The sequence below is a fragment of the Emys orbicularis genome, chromosome 15 (assembly GCF_028017835.1).
Source record: "Emys orbicularis isolate rEmyOrb1 chromosome 15, rEmyOrb1.hap1, whole genome shotgun sequence".
Lineage (NCBI taxonomy): Eukaryota > Metazoa > Chordata > Testudines > Emydidae > Emys > Emys orbicularis.
The window spans coordinates 10,296,583-10,311,344 of NC_088697.1; the positions used below are offsets into that span (position 1 = coordinate 10,296,583).

Here is a 14,762-nt window from a genome sequence, read left to right on the forward strand (position 1 = left end):
CTGAGCCAGGCAGAGTTTATCTTCTTCACATTCTGTCCCTCCACCTCTCAGAGTGTCATGTGATGCAGTGCTCTCACTGTGCTTGGAGATGACGCTTTGACTTGTTTAATCCTAAATCAGAATCACTATGGCTGGAGATGAAAGTGTGGAAGACCTGGGAGGGGAGTTCAAATGGATTCTAAACACTGTGATCATTTGGAGTTTAAAATCCGTTTCCATCTATTGGCAAAGCCACTTCTAGCAAGGTGGCTGTTTTTCCCCCCATTATGAGGATGCTAAAGATTTTGTAAATAACATAACTCAATATTGAGACAGGGCTGAGTGAAGTAGGTTCGAATGGATCAGAGGAGAATGTGATGGGAGAATCTCTTGTCCTGATTCTGAAATCATCAGATATGCCCTGCTCTGGAATTTCACTTGACAATATTGTCTCCGATGATCTGAGGAGAGAGTTTCACAGTAAGTGACGTGGAACTAGGCAAAATGCCCCTGTATTTGGTTCCCAAAGGCTTTGTAACGCAGGCCCTACAGCAAATATCTCCTAGATAATCCCATGAGAAGGGAAATGCTGCCCTTTATCAGACAGCGGTGGAGGAAATAGAAGAGGGGTTGTGAATGAATCGACCGTTTGTAGGTGTTGCAAATGTGTATAAAATGGAATTGGTGTTGAAAAATAGCCTGACCACCTCAGCGCCGCATTGCTGTGTGCCCGTAAAAATTAAAAATAATAGTCAAAAAACCCCTCCGTGACAAGTCTGGATTTGAGCTAATTTCTTGGGAACCGAGTGGAAAAGGTCTTAGAGAAAAATCCCAACACACCTGAGTTATTAAAAGCGGAATCTTCCCAAAGGCAATTGCTACTTGTTCCTCCAAGAGATGGGTGAAGAAAGTGGGCTGGAGGGAGTCCTACGAATCTGTGGGGGGAATCTGATAGCCCCACTGTCAGTTCTCCTTTGATCTCCCCTAACAAACACACACACACACACCCATTATCAATTTTTAAGAGTGACCTACAGCCCACACTTTCATCCCCCCATGCTGTTGGGTACAGACCCTGTGTCTCGGACAGACGGGGTCTTGCTTCTGCATCTTCCCACCAGCAAAGAAGAGAGGCTGAGGCGGGAGGCACACAAAGGGAAAAGGAGACCAACGTGGCTAGGCAGGAACAGGGGAGATTTTCTTCTTGTCATTGAAATCCCCACAAATCTCATTCCTGAAAATCTCAACGGGGGGGGGGGGAGGGGGACCTGAAGCCGCCACTGCTCCGTTAACAGCCAAATGGACTCAATGAGTCTGTCATAGAGACTGGTGGCTCCCATCTCCTTCTTTCTCCTCAATGCTCTGAGATACCCACGGTCCGGCTGGAGCTTCCCCCGCAGCTGCTGCCTTGTGAGCCTTGGGGTGGGTTATAGGGGCCCCCACTCCAGGGGGTGCCGTGCGCAGGGTCTGGATTCCCAGCTGAGCTGACGGAGGCGGCACGGGAGGCGGAGGGAGAGACCCGAGCTGCAGGGGGCTGTTGGACGACCGGACGTGGGAGCCGGGTGAGTGCTCCGGAGCAGGGGGGCCCCTCCTCTGTTCGTCCCTGGAGTTGCCCCTGGCCACTCTGGACTGGAAGCGTCCTCCTGACTTCTCAGGGAGGGAGGGGAGCTGATGGTGGGGTGTCCCCCTCCCCCCTGCACCTGGGTACCTGGTTTCCACTGAGCTGGGGTGACGGGACAGGGGGAATCTGTGTGTGGGGCTGCGGCTCTGGGGCCGGAGCTGCCGGCAGCTGCTTGTGTCTGACCCAGCCTAGTTCAGAGTCCTGACCTGGAGAGCTTTCTTAAAGAGACAGTGCGCTCACTCACTCACTCAGGCACACAGACACTCCTTCACACACTCCCCTCAACACACACACACACACACACACACACACTCCCCTTCACACACACCCATCAACACACACACACTCCTTCATATCCTCCCCTCAACACACACACACACTCCTTCACACAGTCCCCCCAACACACACACACACACACACACTCCCCATCCCACCCTCCCCTCAACACACACACACTCCTTCATATCCTCCCCTCAACACACACACACTCCTTCACACGCTCCCTTCAACACACACACACACTCCCCTTCAACACACACACACACTCCTTCACATCCTCCCCTCACACACACACACCCCTTCATGAGGTCCCTTCAACACACACACACACACACCCTCCCTTCAACACACACACACACACTCCTACACACACTCCCTTCAACACACACGCACCCTCCTTCACACCCTCCCCTCAACACACACACACACATACCTTCACATCCTCCCTTCAACACACACACACACAGTCCCCCCAACACACACACCAGGGCTCCCTGCATCCAGGTCACTTCCCCACCTGGGCTGTGCTGAGGCACCAGGAGCTGCTGCTCTCCTGCCCTCCCCTTACGCAGCCCACAGGGAAAGTGACCTGGGTGCAGGAAGCCCTGACGTCGCTCCTTGCTCCCCGTTCCCAGCCCCCCAGGGCTGCGTGGGGTGGAGGAGCAGCATCCAGTGGGGGAGCGAGCAGCAACGCCAGCTGCTTTGTGCATCCAGGTCAGGTTCCCCACATGGGTGCAGGAGGGGGATGCAGGGGGTAGGAGCAAAGGGGGCACAGTGCAGAGATTATGGGGGAAGGGATGGTGGGGAGCCCATGGGGGAAAATGGGGGGGCCCACACCCACAGGGGCACCAAAATGCAAGTTCGCCCAGGGTGCCATTTTCCCTAAGGCCGACCCGGACCAAAGGGAGATGGTTAAGCTCTGACCTGGACCATCTGATCTCCGTCCACATCCTCTATGGCTCTAACCTGTGCTGCGTGAGAAAAAACTGACTGGAGACATTTCATTAAACGAAGAGACAAATAAAACCAAGAACCCACATCATGAAGGCTGAACAGCTAAAACGCCACTAAATGAACTATCGGCTGACGTATGAAGTTAAGGCCAACTCAGTAAATGAATGTGTCCATAATGATATGGAATTGGATTCTAGTCATCAATTCAATCCAGTCTTCCCATTCATACCACAGATACTAAAACCTTATAAATCCTAAAACAGGGCCCTGAAGCGGCGTCTATCCATTTAGTCAGAATCCCCAACTCCAAAACTTCATCTAGGCAGATCCATCCCCATGGAGCTGTTTGAATATTTCAACGCCGAAATATTTCTCCACCTCGGCGAGAAGCATAACGCTTGGTACGCCTCGGAGTGAGACGCCCGGGCGTCAGTGCGGACGAGGTGTTGCATTACTGCGCTCTGATCGGTCTCCGGAAACGTCCCATAATCCCCTGCAGTCAAGTGGCCACTCTTGTCATTGTTTTGGCATCGCTGCAGGATGGCAGATATCAAAGCAAACCATTGCTGTGTGTGAGAGAGAGAGACGGGGGCAGGGGTGTGTGTGTGTGTCTGTGCCTGTCTGAACTTACAAGACAGCATGCTGACATGCTCTCAGCCCCCCCAAAACCCACTCTGTCTCCCCCCACATACACACAACACACTCCCTGTCACGCTCCACCCCTCCCCACCCTAGGGTGACCAGACCGCAAATGTGAAAAATCAGGACAGGGGGTGGGGGAGGGGGGTAATAGGAGCCTATCTAAGAAAAAGAGCCCAAAAATCAGGACTGTCCCTATAAAATCGGGACATCCGGTCACCCTCTCCCACCCCCATTTGAAAAGCATGTTGCAGCCACTTGCATGCTGGGATAGCTACCACAATGCACTACTCCCAATGCCGCTGCAAGTGCCGCAAATGTGGCCACACCAGTGCGCTGGCAGCCGTCAGTGTGGACAGACTTTCCCTACTGCGCTCTCCGAAGGCGGGTTTAACTCACAACGCTCTACGTCTGCACGTGGAGCCTATGCCCTCAGTGTGTGGCTAAATCCTGCGGCATCCCCCGACACCACAGATAAACACTTGAACGACGCCTGGTCTAGAAAATGAAGTTGGCCTAACTACGTCACTCAGGGATGTGAAAAATCCACCCCCGAGGGGCAGAGTTAAGCTGATCTAATCCCCGGTGGAGACCGTGCTAGGCCAGAGGAAGCATTCTCCCATTGACCAAGCTACCACCTCCGGGGAGGGTGGATTACGTACTGTGACAGGGTCGGGCCAGAGGGCTACAGGAGAGTGATTGATGGCAGAGACATTAGCCCCAGATTAAGCAGGTCCCTTTTCCCTGGGTAAGGTAACAGGGGCAGTTCCAGAACAATCAGGAAGTTGCTGGAACAAATTAAGGCAAGCAGGCTAATTAGGACACCTGGAGCCAATTAAGAAGCTGCTAGAATCCATTAAGACAGAGAGGAACAATAAGATACTAAAATGACAATGGTTGGAACTTTCTATTTCTCTCAGTCTCTGCATTCATGGGTACTAAGAGCTGTAGCTACAGTTGAGGAACCAGGCGATAGGACAGCTGGCTCAGCCCTCCATACTAGCAGCTTTCTCACATACAGGGAGATGGGTCAAAATTGGAATTGATGTCATGACTTGCTTCCCATAGGGGATCAATCTGTCTAAGGCTATGTCTACACTTCAAACACTGGATGTATTCTTCTGACAACCTAACACTGTCTACACTAGGGCTCAGGTCATATTAACTACTTCTCTCCGTGGAGTGGATTTTTCACACCCCTGGGAAATGTGGCTATGACAACATAGTTTTTCAGTGTAGACCAGCCCTGAGGTGGCTTTTTGATATGAAAGGCAATGGACTTCAGCCTTTTCCTTGATATTGATGGTTGATGATTGCTGCTTACGCACCTGCTGGACACATCCTATGACAGATGTCATGCCTTTCCTTTGCAAATTAGAGAAGTGGGGAAGTCAGTGACTGCCGAGCTCCATCCTCTTTGGAACCCCCCTTCAGGTAGTTGAAAGCAGCTATCAAATCCCCCCTCACTCTTCTCTTCTGCAGACTAAACAATCCCAGTTCCCTCAGCCTCTCCTCGTAAGTCATGTGCTCCAGCCCCCTAATCATTTTTGTTGCCCTCCGCTGGACTCTTTCCAATTTTTCCAGCTATCATATCCAGCTTCTCATCCACTGTAACCCCTAGGTCCTTTTCTGCAGAATTGCTACCTAGCCATTCGGACCCTAGTCTGTAGCAGTGCATGGGATTCTTCTGTCCTAAGTACAGGACTCTGCACTTGTCCTTGTTGAACCTCATCAGATTTCTTTTGGCCCAATCCTCCAATTTGTCTAGGTCCCTCTGTATCCTGTCCCTACCCTCCAACGATAAATACAGGTAACAAAAAGTGTATTTCCTCTCCGAAGGGCAGACTCTCCCCTTGGTATCTGTGCCTGGGTGTCCCACTGAGAGCAGTGGGTGTCCTGCTCTGAATGGAGCCGCATAGGGAGTCCGAAATTGACGCCCTGGCCCACTGACCGTCACAGACAGGTGAATACGTCCCTCTCCGCCAAATGAGTTGGACACCCCAGGGTTACGCCTTCTGCGGACGGGCTCTGGGCTTTTGGCATTAAAGGACCCAGGCTCATTCCCTACTGGAGACCTAGGGAGACAGTGTGCCCTTGTTGCCAAGAAGGCATTTTGGGCTGTATAAGCAGGGGCATTGCCAGCAGATCGAGGGACGTGATCATTCCCCTCTATGCGACATTGGCCTCATCTGGAGTACTGTGTCCAGTTTTGGTCCCCACACTACAAGAAGGATGTGGAAAAATTGGAAAGAGTCCAGCGGAGGGCAACAAAAATGATTAGGGGGCTGGAGCACATGACTTATGAGGAGAGGCTGAGGGAACTGGGATTGTTTAGTCTGCAGAAGAGAAGAGTGAGGCGGGATTTAATAGCTGCTTTCAACTACCTGAAAGGGGTTTCCAAAGAGGATGGATCTAGACTGTTCTCAGTGGTAGCAGATGACAGAACAAGGAGTAATGGTCTCAAGTTGCAGTGGGGGAGGTTTAGGTTGGATATTAGGAAAAACTTTTTCACTAGGAGGGTGGTGAAGCACTGGAATGGGTTCCCTAGGGAGGTGGTGGAATCTCCTTCCTTAGAGGTGTTTAAGGCCCAGCTTGACAAAGCCCTGGCTGGGATGATTTAGTTGGGAATTGGTCCTGCTTTGAGTAGGGGGTTAAACTAGATACCTCCTGAGGTCCCTTCCAGCCCTGATATCCTATGTTTCTGTGATTCTATGGTGGGGCAGGCATGGAAAATTACAACAGGGTCAGAGGAGCAACAAGAAGAAAATCAGTGGGGGAATCTGCTCAATATCTTCGATGTCTGTGACCCAGGGACCCCTGAGGACATGAAGGGTGCATAGGGATCCCCTGGCTGTGGTGTGCTGAATCTGTGGTTTCTACCAACAGCCAGTAATGGGCTGGTCATGCTAATCATTGCAAAATGTCTCTCTTGTGTCTCTTCCAACGTACGTCTATTTCCACCCGGCGCAACCAATCAAGACTGTGAAGGTGACAAGCCATCACGAGCTCTGCTGGAAGAAACCCACGGCAGGCGGGTATCCTGTTTATGACTAAGCTCAAAGCACGAGTCTGGTCTGGCAGGAGAAGGCGAAGAGACACCCGGACTCCTTCACTGCGGAGACAAGCGGAGAGCGTGGCTTGTGTCATGAAAAGGGGACAACGGCCAACCTGGCTGGAAAACAACTGAGAAGTCACGGGGCGAACTAAACTTCGTTAGACAAGACGACAGCATTTTGTTAATTAAGTCGAGGCTCTAAGGAGGCATCTTACGGATTTATTTTACCGGTCACCGTTCATTTCCAGGACTTTGACTCGCAACTTTTCGAATCTCTCGACTTGGTGAAATAAACTTTCCCTTACGAACATTGGGAGGCTGGCAGAAGCAGTGCCAGCTCATGCCAAAGCCCCGCATCGCTGGAGCCACGCTGCTTTTCTGCAGGGAGCCATCAAGAGAGAGATCCCTGGCGTCTGAAGGCCCAATTTTGGAGTCTTGTAGCGCACCGGCCTGCTGCGGGGTGACTATGAGACCTTGGGGGCCAGCTCCCTAAAGGGGTCACTCCCAGGGGACTGGATGCAGGCTGGGGCATAGACCAGACCCATAACAGCCCCTTTGGCCACAGCATCATGTGGAGTTGTCTGTCCACTCTGCCCCCCAGATCCTTTTCAGAGTCCAGGCTTTCCAGGGCACTGTCCCGCAGTCTGTAGGTCTGGCCAGTCTGATAGTTGGCTGCAATAAAAGGCATCATGTTTGAACAGGCCAGCTTATGACGACTTCCTGTGTGCTTTGTAGGGCTCCCCTGTCCTGGTTCTTACATCCCACTCCACCAATCTTCGTGTCATCCACACAAAAATTTTCAGCGGTGATTTTATATTTCATTCTGGCACATCGATGAAAATGTTGAATAGCATCAAGCCTCGTATCTATCTCTGGGAATGCCGCTGCCCACTCCCTCCATTCAATGACGAATCCCCACAGGCAACTACTTTTTGAGATGTCATTTAGCCATGAGGGTGGTGTTTTATTGAGATTGTACACTACTGATCGTTTAATCAGAATGTCATAGATTCATAGACTTTAAGGTCAGAAGGGTCCATTATGATCGTCTAGTCTGACCTCCTGCACAATGCAGGTCACAGAATCTCACCCACCCACTCCTGTAACAAACCCCTAACCTATGTCTGAGCCACTGAAGTCCTCAACTTGTGGTTTAAAGACTTCAAGGTGCAGAGAATCCTCCAGCAAGTGACCTGTGCCCCATGCTGCAGAGGAAGGCGAAAAACCTCCAGGGCCTCTGCCAATCTGCCCTGGAGGAAAATTCCTTCCTGACCCCAAATATGGTGATCAGTTAAACCCTGAGCATGTGGGCAAGACTCACCAGCCAAACACCCAGGAAAGAATTCTCTGAAGTAACTCAGATCCCACCGCATCTAACATCCCATCAAAGACCATTGGGCATATTTACCACTAATAGTCAAAGATCAATTAATTGCCAAAATTAGGCTATCCCATCATACCATCCCCTCCATGAACTTATCAAGCTTAGTCTTGAAGCCAGATATGTCTTTTGCCCCCACTGCTCCCCTTGGAAGACTGTTCCAGAACTTCACTCCTCTGATGGTTAGAAACCTTCATCTAATTTCAAGTCTAAACTTCCTGATGGCCAGTTTATATCCCTTTGTTCTTGTGTCCACGTTGGTACTGAGCTTAAATAATTCCTCTCCCTCCCTGGTATTTATCCCTCTGATATATTTATAGAGAGCAATCATATCTCCCCTCAGCCTTCTTTTGGTTCGGCTAAACAAGCCGAGCTCTTTGAGTCTCCTCTCATGTCATGTGGGGCTTTAAGTCAGTTACCCCCAGTGATGAGCTGCCAAAATCTTAACAACCGGTTCCCTACCAGGTCCTTGGCGGCACTTCGGCGGGGGGGGGAGCGGCCTTCATCCGCCGCCAAAGTGCCAAAGACCCGTAGGGAACCAGGCCGTGAGTACAAGCGCCACGTGCCTGTCTCCCCCCTCCCACCCAATCCCAACCCACGTCCTGCCCCCGACTGCCCCCCTCAGAACCCGCAACCCATCGACCCCCCCCACTCCTTGTTCCCTGACCACCCCCTCCTGAGACCCCCCCACCCTAACTGCCCCCCAGGACCCCACGCCCTACCCAAGTTGCCCCGCTCCCTGTCCCCTGAGTGCCCCGACCCCATCCATCATCACCCCGAAAGACCCCCGGAACTCCCACGCCTACCCAACCCCCCCTTACCCATCCCCTGACCGCCCCCCCAGCAGGGCCGGCTTTAGCAAGTGTGGGGCTGATTGGTGGGGCTTGTACTCACCGGGCAGAGCTCCGAGTCTTCTGCGGCACTTCGGATTGCCGCACTCCGGCTGGGGGAGCGGGGCCACGGGGCTTGCCACGCTCTGGGACCTCCGCCCCCTCCTCTCAGCCCTGGCCCCCAGCCTTACCATGCTGCTCAAAGGCAGCACGGCACGCTGGGGCTCTGCGGGGGGGGGGGGGGGAGAAGCGGGGGAGGGGCCGAGGGAGCCTCCCCAGCTGGGAACTCAGGCGGGCCGGACAGGACAGCCCCGTGGGCCGGATATGGACGGCGGACCAGAGTTTGCCCACCCGCCCGCCCCTTTAATAACCGGTTCTAGACCGGCTACTAAATTTAACAACCGGTTTTTGCACACTGGCTCCAGCTCACCACTGGTTGCCCCTGTGCTAACCAGCCTACAGCTTCACTTACCCTTTCTGAGTATTGGCACAACGTTCCCACCCTCCCAGTCTTCCGGCATTGCCTTGGTATTCCGAAATGTATTAAAAATTACCATCAGCAGGCCAGCGATTTCCTCAGCCAGCTCTTTTAGGACTCTTGGGAGCAAGTTATCTAGGCCCGCTGATATAGGTTTATCCCTCGGAGGGGTTAACCTCCTGTGATGGAATACACCTCTGGGGTCACACCCTACACATGACTGTAATAATCTTTGTACAAAATATGCCTTGTGAGGTATCATTCGAAACCGATTAACTTGCTGGTCAGTATTATCAGGATGAAATGTACGTAGCACCAGTGTATGTAAAGGCATGAACATAAGCTGAAATCATGACTGAAGTGTTTTCCGGATAGGTCTGGAGAGTGTGTAAGCCCGTTTCTCAAAGACAAAGGACAAGTTGACACCCAGCAACATGGGTGATGGGCCATCCCCTATCACGTGGCCATTCTTTGGCAAGGAAAGGGGACGGGAACAAGCAGATCCGTATCTTAGCAAACAATTTAGCAAACCTCCCCTCCACCAGACTCCAGGTCTCCTTCTGCTCAGCTGAACAGAACTTTATAAGGGGGTGGAACTATCAAAGTGAGGGGCAAACGCCCCGAGGTTTCCCTCTTCCTGTCCATCCGCCTCTTTGCACCCAAGAAGACAAAATGTTTGGTCGGTAATACCGTTAGATGGATGTAGTAAAGACTTTACTTTGAATCGAGTCTAGTTTGTTAAGTTAGGCCAGAGTTCCCCAAACTAGGGGAGGAATGTTCGGGGAGGTGCAGTGGAGCCCAGGCCAGGACCCAGGATGGTGTGGAGAGGGAGTGCCACCAAGCCGCTCCCAGCCTGGGCCCCTGGCTGCAGGTCCATTCCTGGCCCCAGACCCACACCCAGCTGTGGCCCCTGCCTCAGCCCCCTTACCCTGTCCGCCCCACTCCCAGCCCCGGCTCCGGGGGCACAGACAGAGGTAAGGGGGGGCATGACCCAGAAAAGTTTGGGGATCGATGAGTTAGGCACCAGGAAATATTTTATCTGTATTTTTCTTGTACGCATTTCTAACTTTTATGCCTCCTTACTTGTACTGAGCTCACTTGAAATCTCTCTCTTCGTCGTTAAAGAAACTCGTTTTATTCTTTAATTGAAACTAACCCAGTGTGTTTAAGTTAAATTGCCTGGATAACTCCATTTATGGGGGCAAGTTGTGTATTGTTCCCTTAAAGGGACAACGAACTTAATCTCTCCGGACCGTCCGGGAGCGGGCTGGGCAGTACAGAACACACATTTTGGGGAGTCTAGTTACGCAATTCAGCCGTGGTGAGTCGACGGCTGCCGCTCCCCCGTCGAGAGGCGCTGGCGAAGTCGACGGGGGAGCGGCAGCCGTCGACTCACCACGGTGAAGACACCACGGTAAGTCGATCGAAGTACGTCGCCTTCACGTCGCTGAAGTTGCATAACTTAGATCGATCCCCCACCCTAGCGTAGACCAGGGCTAAGAGTAAAGGCCAACCACCTAACTCATTCCAAGAGGGAGTTGGATCCATTTGAGACTGGAATGAGCTGGCAGAGAACTGGTCCTGATGGTCCTGGAGACCCCTCCCATCCTGGGCCGCACGTGGTCTCAAGGTCCAGCAGCTCACGTTTCTAGCTCCGGAGGTCCCGCGCTACATCAGCCAAAAGGGCATCCCTCTCTCTAGAGCATGAGAAGGTGGGATTGATTGGTGGGGTCTCCCAGGCCAGGCTACGCATTGCGCCTACATCAGCCCAGGAGGCACGCTGTTCTGCTACAATTAGGGTGACCAGATGTCCCGATAAAATCAGGACTGTCCCGATATTTAACCCTTTGTCCCGCGTCCCAATCGATGTACAATTGGGACGCCATTTGTCGCAATATTTGGGTAAGGAGGCGAGCGGGAGGGAGGCGCTGACCCCGTGGGTGCTCCAGGGGGAAAGTGCAGCCAAGCTCCCCGCTCCTCACCTCCTTCTCCCCCCTTCCCCCCCCAGCACACCGCGTCCCCGCTCCTCCCCCCTCCCATCGCTTCCCACCGCCTAACAGCTGTTTGGCGGCGCTTAGCACTTTCCAGGAGGGAGGGGGAGGAGCGGGGATGCAGCGCGCTCAGGGGAGGAGGCGGAGAAGAGGCAGGGACTTGGGAGAAAGGGGTGGAATGGGGGCGGGGCGGGAAGAGGCGGGGGGTGGGCGAGCCCCCACCCGACAGAAGGGAAGTCAGCACCGTAGGGCCCACAGGCAGGCGAGCAGTGGATGGGGGACTGAGGAGGGACGCAGCAAGCCAGCGGCAGGCCGGGGGATGAGGAAGGGCGCAGTGGGGGGTGGGGCGAGTGGGGAGGGGGCGGAGAAGAGGCAGGGCAGGGGCGGGGACTTGGGGAAAGGGGGTGGAATGGGGTCGGGGCGGGAAGAGGTGGGCGAGCCCCCACCCGGCAGAGGGGAAGTCAGCGCCGTAGGGGTGAGTGGCCTGCAGGGAGGCGAGCGGTGGGTGGGGGACTGAGGAGGGACACAGCAAGCCAACGGCAGGCCGGGGGATGAGGAAGGGCGTGGGGGGGGGGGCCCGAGTGGGGAAGGGGCGGGACCTGGGGCAGAGCCCGGGAGGACTGTGGGCAGGGCCAATGTGGCCCAGTATTTTACTGTGGTGATCTGGTCACCCTAGCTACAATCTTCAGCTGGCCCATGGTCCCCAGCGTGGGGTAAGTCTCCCCCAGCCTCGCGTCGCCGGTGGGGGGGGGGCACAGTGGCGGATTTGGGGCCCCAGGAAAAATCTCTCCCCACCACATCTCACGGAGCTTCTCTGGGCCGCAGGTTGATGGAGGGGGAAAAGGCGGAGTGGGGGCAAAATGGGGGGCCGTGGGGGAAGGGGAGAAATTGGGTGGGGGCCACAGGTGGAGGGGCTCCAGGCTCACAGTCTCAGCCCCCCCCCCTTTCTCCATGACCCTGACTCAACTCTCAGCCCCCCTGCCCCCGGGTGTCCCTCCTGGGAGCTGGCAGACAATCCGAACGGCACCGTCTCCCCACCCCCGCTGCAGCACGGACTGTCCCCCAGGAAGCCCCCCCAGCCCCGGGGCAAATGGGCACAGATTTGGTGGTCAACACCCCCCCGGCAACCAACACAGTCAGATCCCCATTAAAACAACTTTATTTAAAAAAAAAATGAAACAAACCAAAAACCCAACACCCAATCATCGAGCTCGGCTTTTTAAAACAAAGGGTATAAAAACAAGCCCCATAAAAAGGCCCCCTGGGGCTAGCGGGCAGCGGGCTCCTGGCCCAGGCGTCGGCACGGCCCCTCCAAGACGCCGCAGAAGACCTCGTAGCGGTGGTTCAGATCCTGGCGGCCGTGGAGGCGGTATCCGGTCCCCAAGGCGCCGTGCGGGGAGGACACGCCGTAAAAGACCCGCTGGATTCTGGAGTGCACCAGGGCCATGGCGCACATGACGCAGGGCTCCCGGGTGAGGTACAGGTCGTAGCCGGTGCAGATGTAGGGAAGCCCGTCACCAGGCAGAGGGGGCAGGAAGGAGCAGGCGGGATAGTCCGGGTAGCTGTAGGCCCCTCCGCCCTGGCCGCAGGCCACCAGGTCGATGCAGACCATGGCGGCGTGGAGCAGCGGGTGGAGGCCGTTCCGGCAGTCGTGCCCCACCGCCAGGACCTGCCCCGTGGCCGGGTCGACCACGGCGGCGCCCGCCGGCACCATGCCCAGCTCTGCCCCCCGGCGGGCGGCCCAGACGGCGTGCTCCATGTGGGCTCCCATGGCCGCCTTGTCCTGGGGTGTGAAGAGCCGCCCGGCCAGGGCCTGGCTGGTCCGTTTGTTCTCGTGGAAGGCTGTGGGCCAGTGCCGGGCGGCCTCCTCGAACTGGGGCCGGGTGAGGGGGGCCCGGGCAGGCACCTGCACCAGGAAGGGCTCTCCCAGGCCACGGACGTCCACCCGTCCGTCCGGGAGGAGCTCCGCCAGTGTCCGCGAGGCGCCCGGCGAGGGGCCGGCCGGGCAAAGGAGCACCTCCAGCGGCTGAGTCCCGCCCCGTGCCCGCACCCGCTTCAGGTGCGGGAGCTCTGTCAGGGGGCGGGCGGCCGACAGCTCCCGCACCAGGCGGGACGTCTCGGTCCGGAGCAGCACGGGGGCGGCATAGGCCGGGGTCAGCTCGACCTCCTGTGACTCCAGCTCGGGCAGCACCAGCAACGCCTCCCACGGTGGGTCAGCCGGCTCCTCCATCTTCCTGCGCTTGTAGTCTGGCTCCATCGCCGCACGGCCTGCTGGGGAGAGAGGGGGGGGGAGTTGGGGGGCAGGGGAACGGCTTGGACATTGGGCCCAGGCACCATAGCCTGGGCCAGCCCCTCGCTGCAGCCCGGGCCCCAGGATCCAGCCCTGCGGGGTCTTCATCCCTCAGGATCAGCCCCTCATCCTGACCCTCCAGTGCTCCTGATTCAGGGTCATGAGCAGGGGGCTTCTCCCCCCATTTCCTTCTCCTGGGACTCCCATTCCCACCGACCCCCCAGTTCCCCTTCCACACTGGGGGGAAGTCCACAGCCCCAGAGATACCCCCACTTTCAATGCAGATCTCCCCAATGACTCCCCTCCCCTCTACAAAAGGGGCTCTCCAGTGACCTCATCCTAACCCCACAGACTTCCCCCCCCCCCCCGCCCCTTTCACATAGAGGACTCTCCTCTCCCGGCCCCATTGACCCATCCCCCTCCCTCAGCCCCAGATGCCGCCACACCCCTGCCCCCTACATGTGGGGGGCTCCTCCTGAAAGACCCCAACCTTCCCCCCCAGCCACACACCCCTACCCTCGCAGGGGGGGCTGCCTCTCCCCTCAAGGCCTTCCCACCCACCCCTGTGGAGCGGGGGTTCTTCAGATACCTCAACTCCCCCCCCCGCCACCCCTTTCCCTCCTCAGGGGGGCGCACCTATGACCCCCCCACCGGGAGGGACTCCCCCAATAAATGCCCCCTTCTTCATGGGGGGGCTCCCCTCCCTCAGCCCCAATGATCCCCCCAGGCACTCCCCAGCCCCCCTGCAGGGAGGCCCCTCAGTGACCTGCTCCCTGCCCCTTTCACATGGGGGGGCTCCCCTCCCCCAATGACTCCCCCCTTCCCCCTAACATGGGGGGCCTTTCCCCTCCCACTTGGGGGCTCCCCAGAAATCTCAACTTTCCCCTCCTAGCCCTCCCCAGAACCCCCTCCAAGGACCCCCTCATCTCAGCCCCCCCAGGATCCCCTCCCCCTCCCAGAACCCCTTGTCCCAGCCCCCCTGGATCCCCCCCTCCAAGAACGGTCCCTCACCTGCCCCGGCCCCCAGTTCCGGCCCCGCCCCCCTGTCCCGGTCCCTCGCGCCCATTGGCTCCCGGCGCTGCCCGTCTGCGAAGGGGAGCGTCCCGATTGGTCAACCGCGCCCGGCGGGAGGGGAACGCGGAAGCCTGACAGACAGCGCGTGGGGCCGCGGTCCTCCGGGCATAGAGGCGGACGGCTAGAGCGGCCCGGAGCTTGCAGCATAGAGCCGGCGGGCTGGCTAGAGCGGAACCCGAGCCGGCGAGCGG

The 14,762-nt window shown here is 56.4% G+C and overlaps 1 protein-coding gene and 1 pseudogene across 1 annotated transcript; both read right to left on the minus strand.

The window, feature by feature from the left end:
• Positions 1-14,762, minus strand: part of LOC135889358 (zinc finger protein 850-like) — a 473,854-nt pseudogene that overhangs the window by 176,634 nt on the left and 282,458 nt on the right.
• On the minus strand, positions 12,362-14,532 carry ADAT3 (adenosine deaminase tRNA specific 3). Its single transcript, XM_065417249.1, has 2 exons — positions 14,509-14,532; positions 12,362-13,478 (listed from the first exon to the last, which is right to left on the minus strand). The coding sequence occupies exon 2, from the start codon at positions 13,462-13,464 to the stop codon at positions 12,475-12,477; it is 990 nt and encodes a 329-aa protein (XP_065273321.1). The 5' UTR covers positions 13,465-13,478; positions 14,509-14,532; the 3' UTR covers positions 12,362-12,474.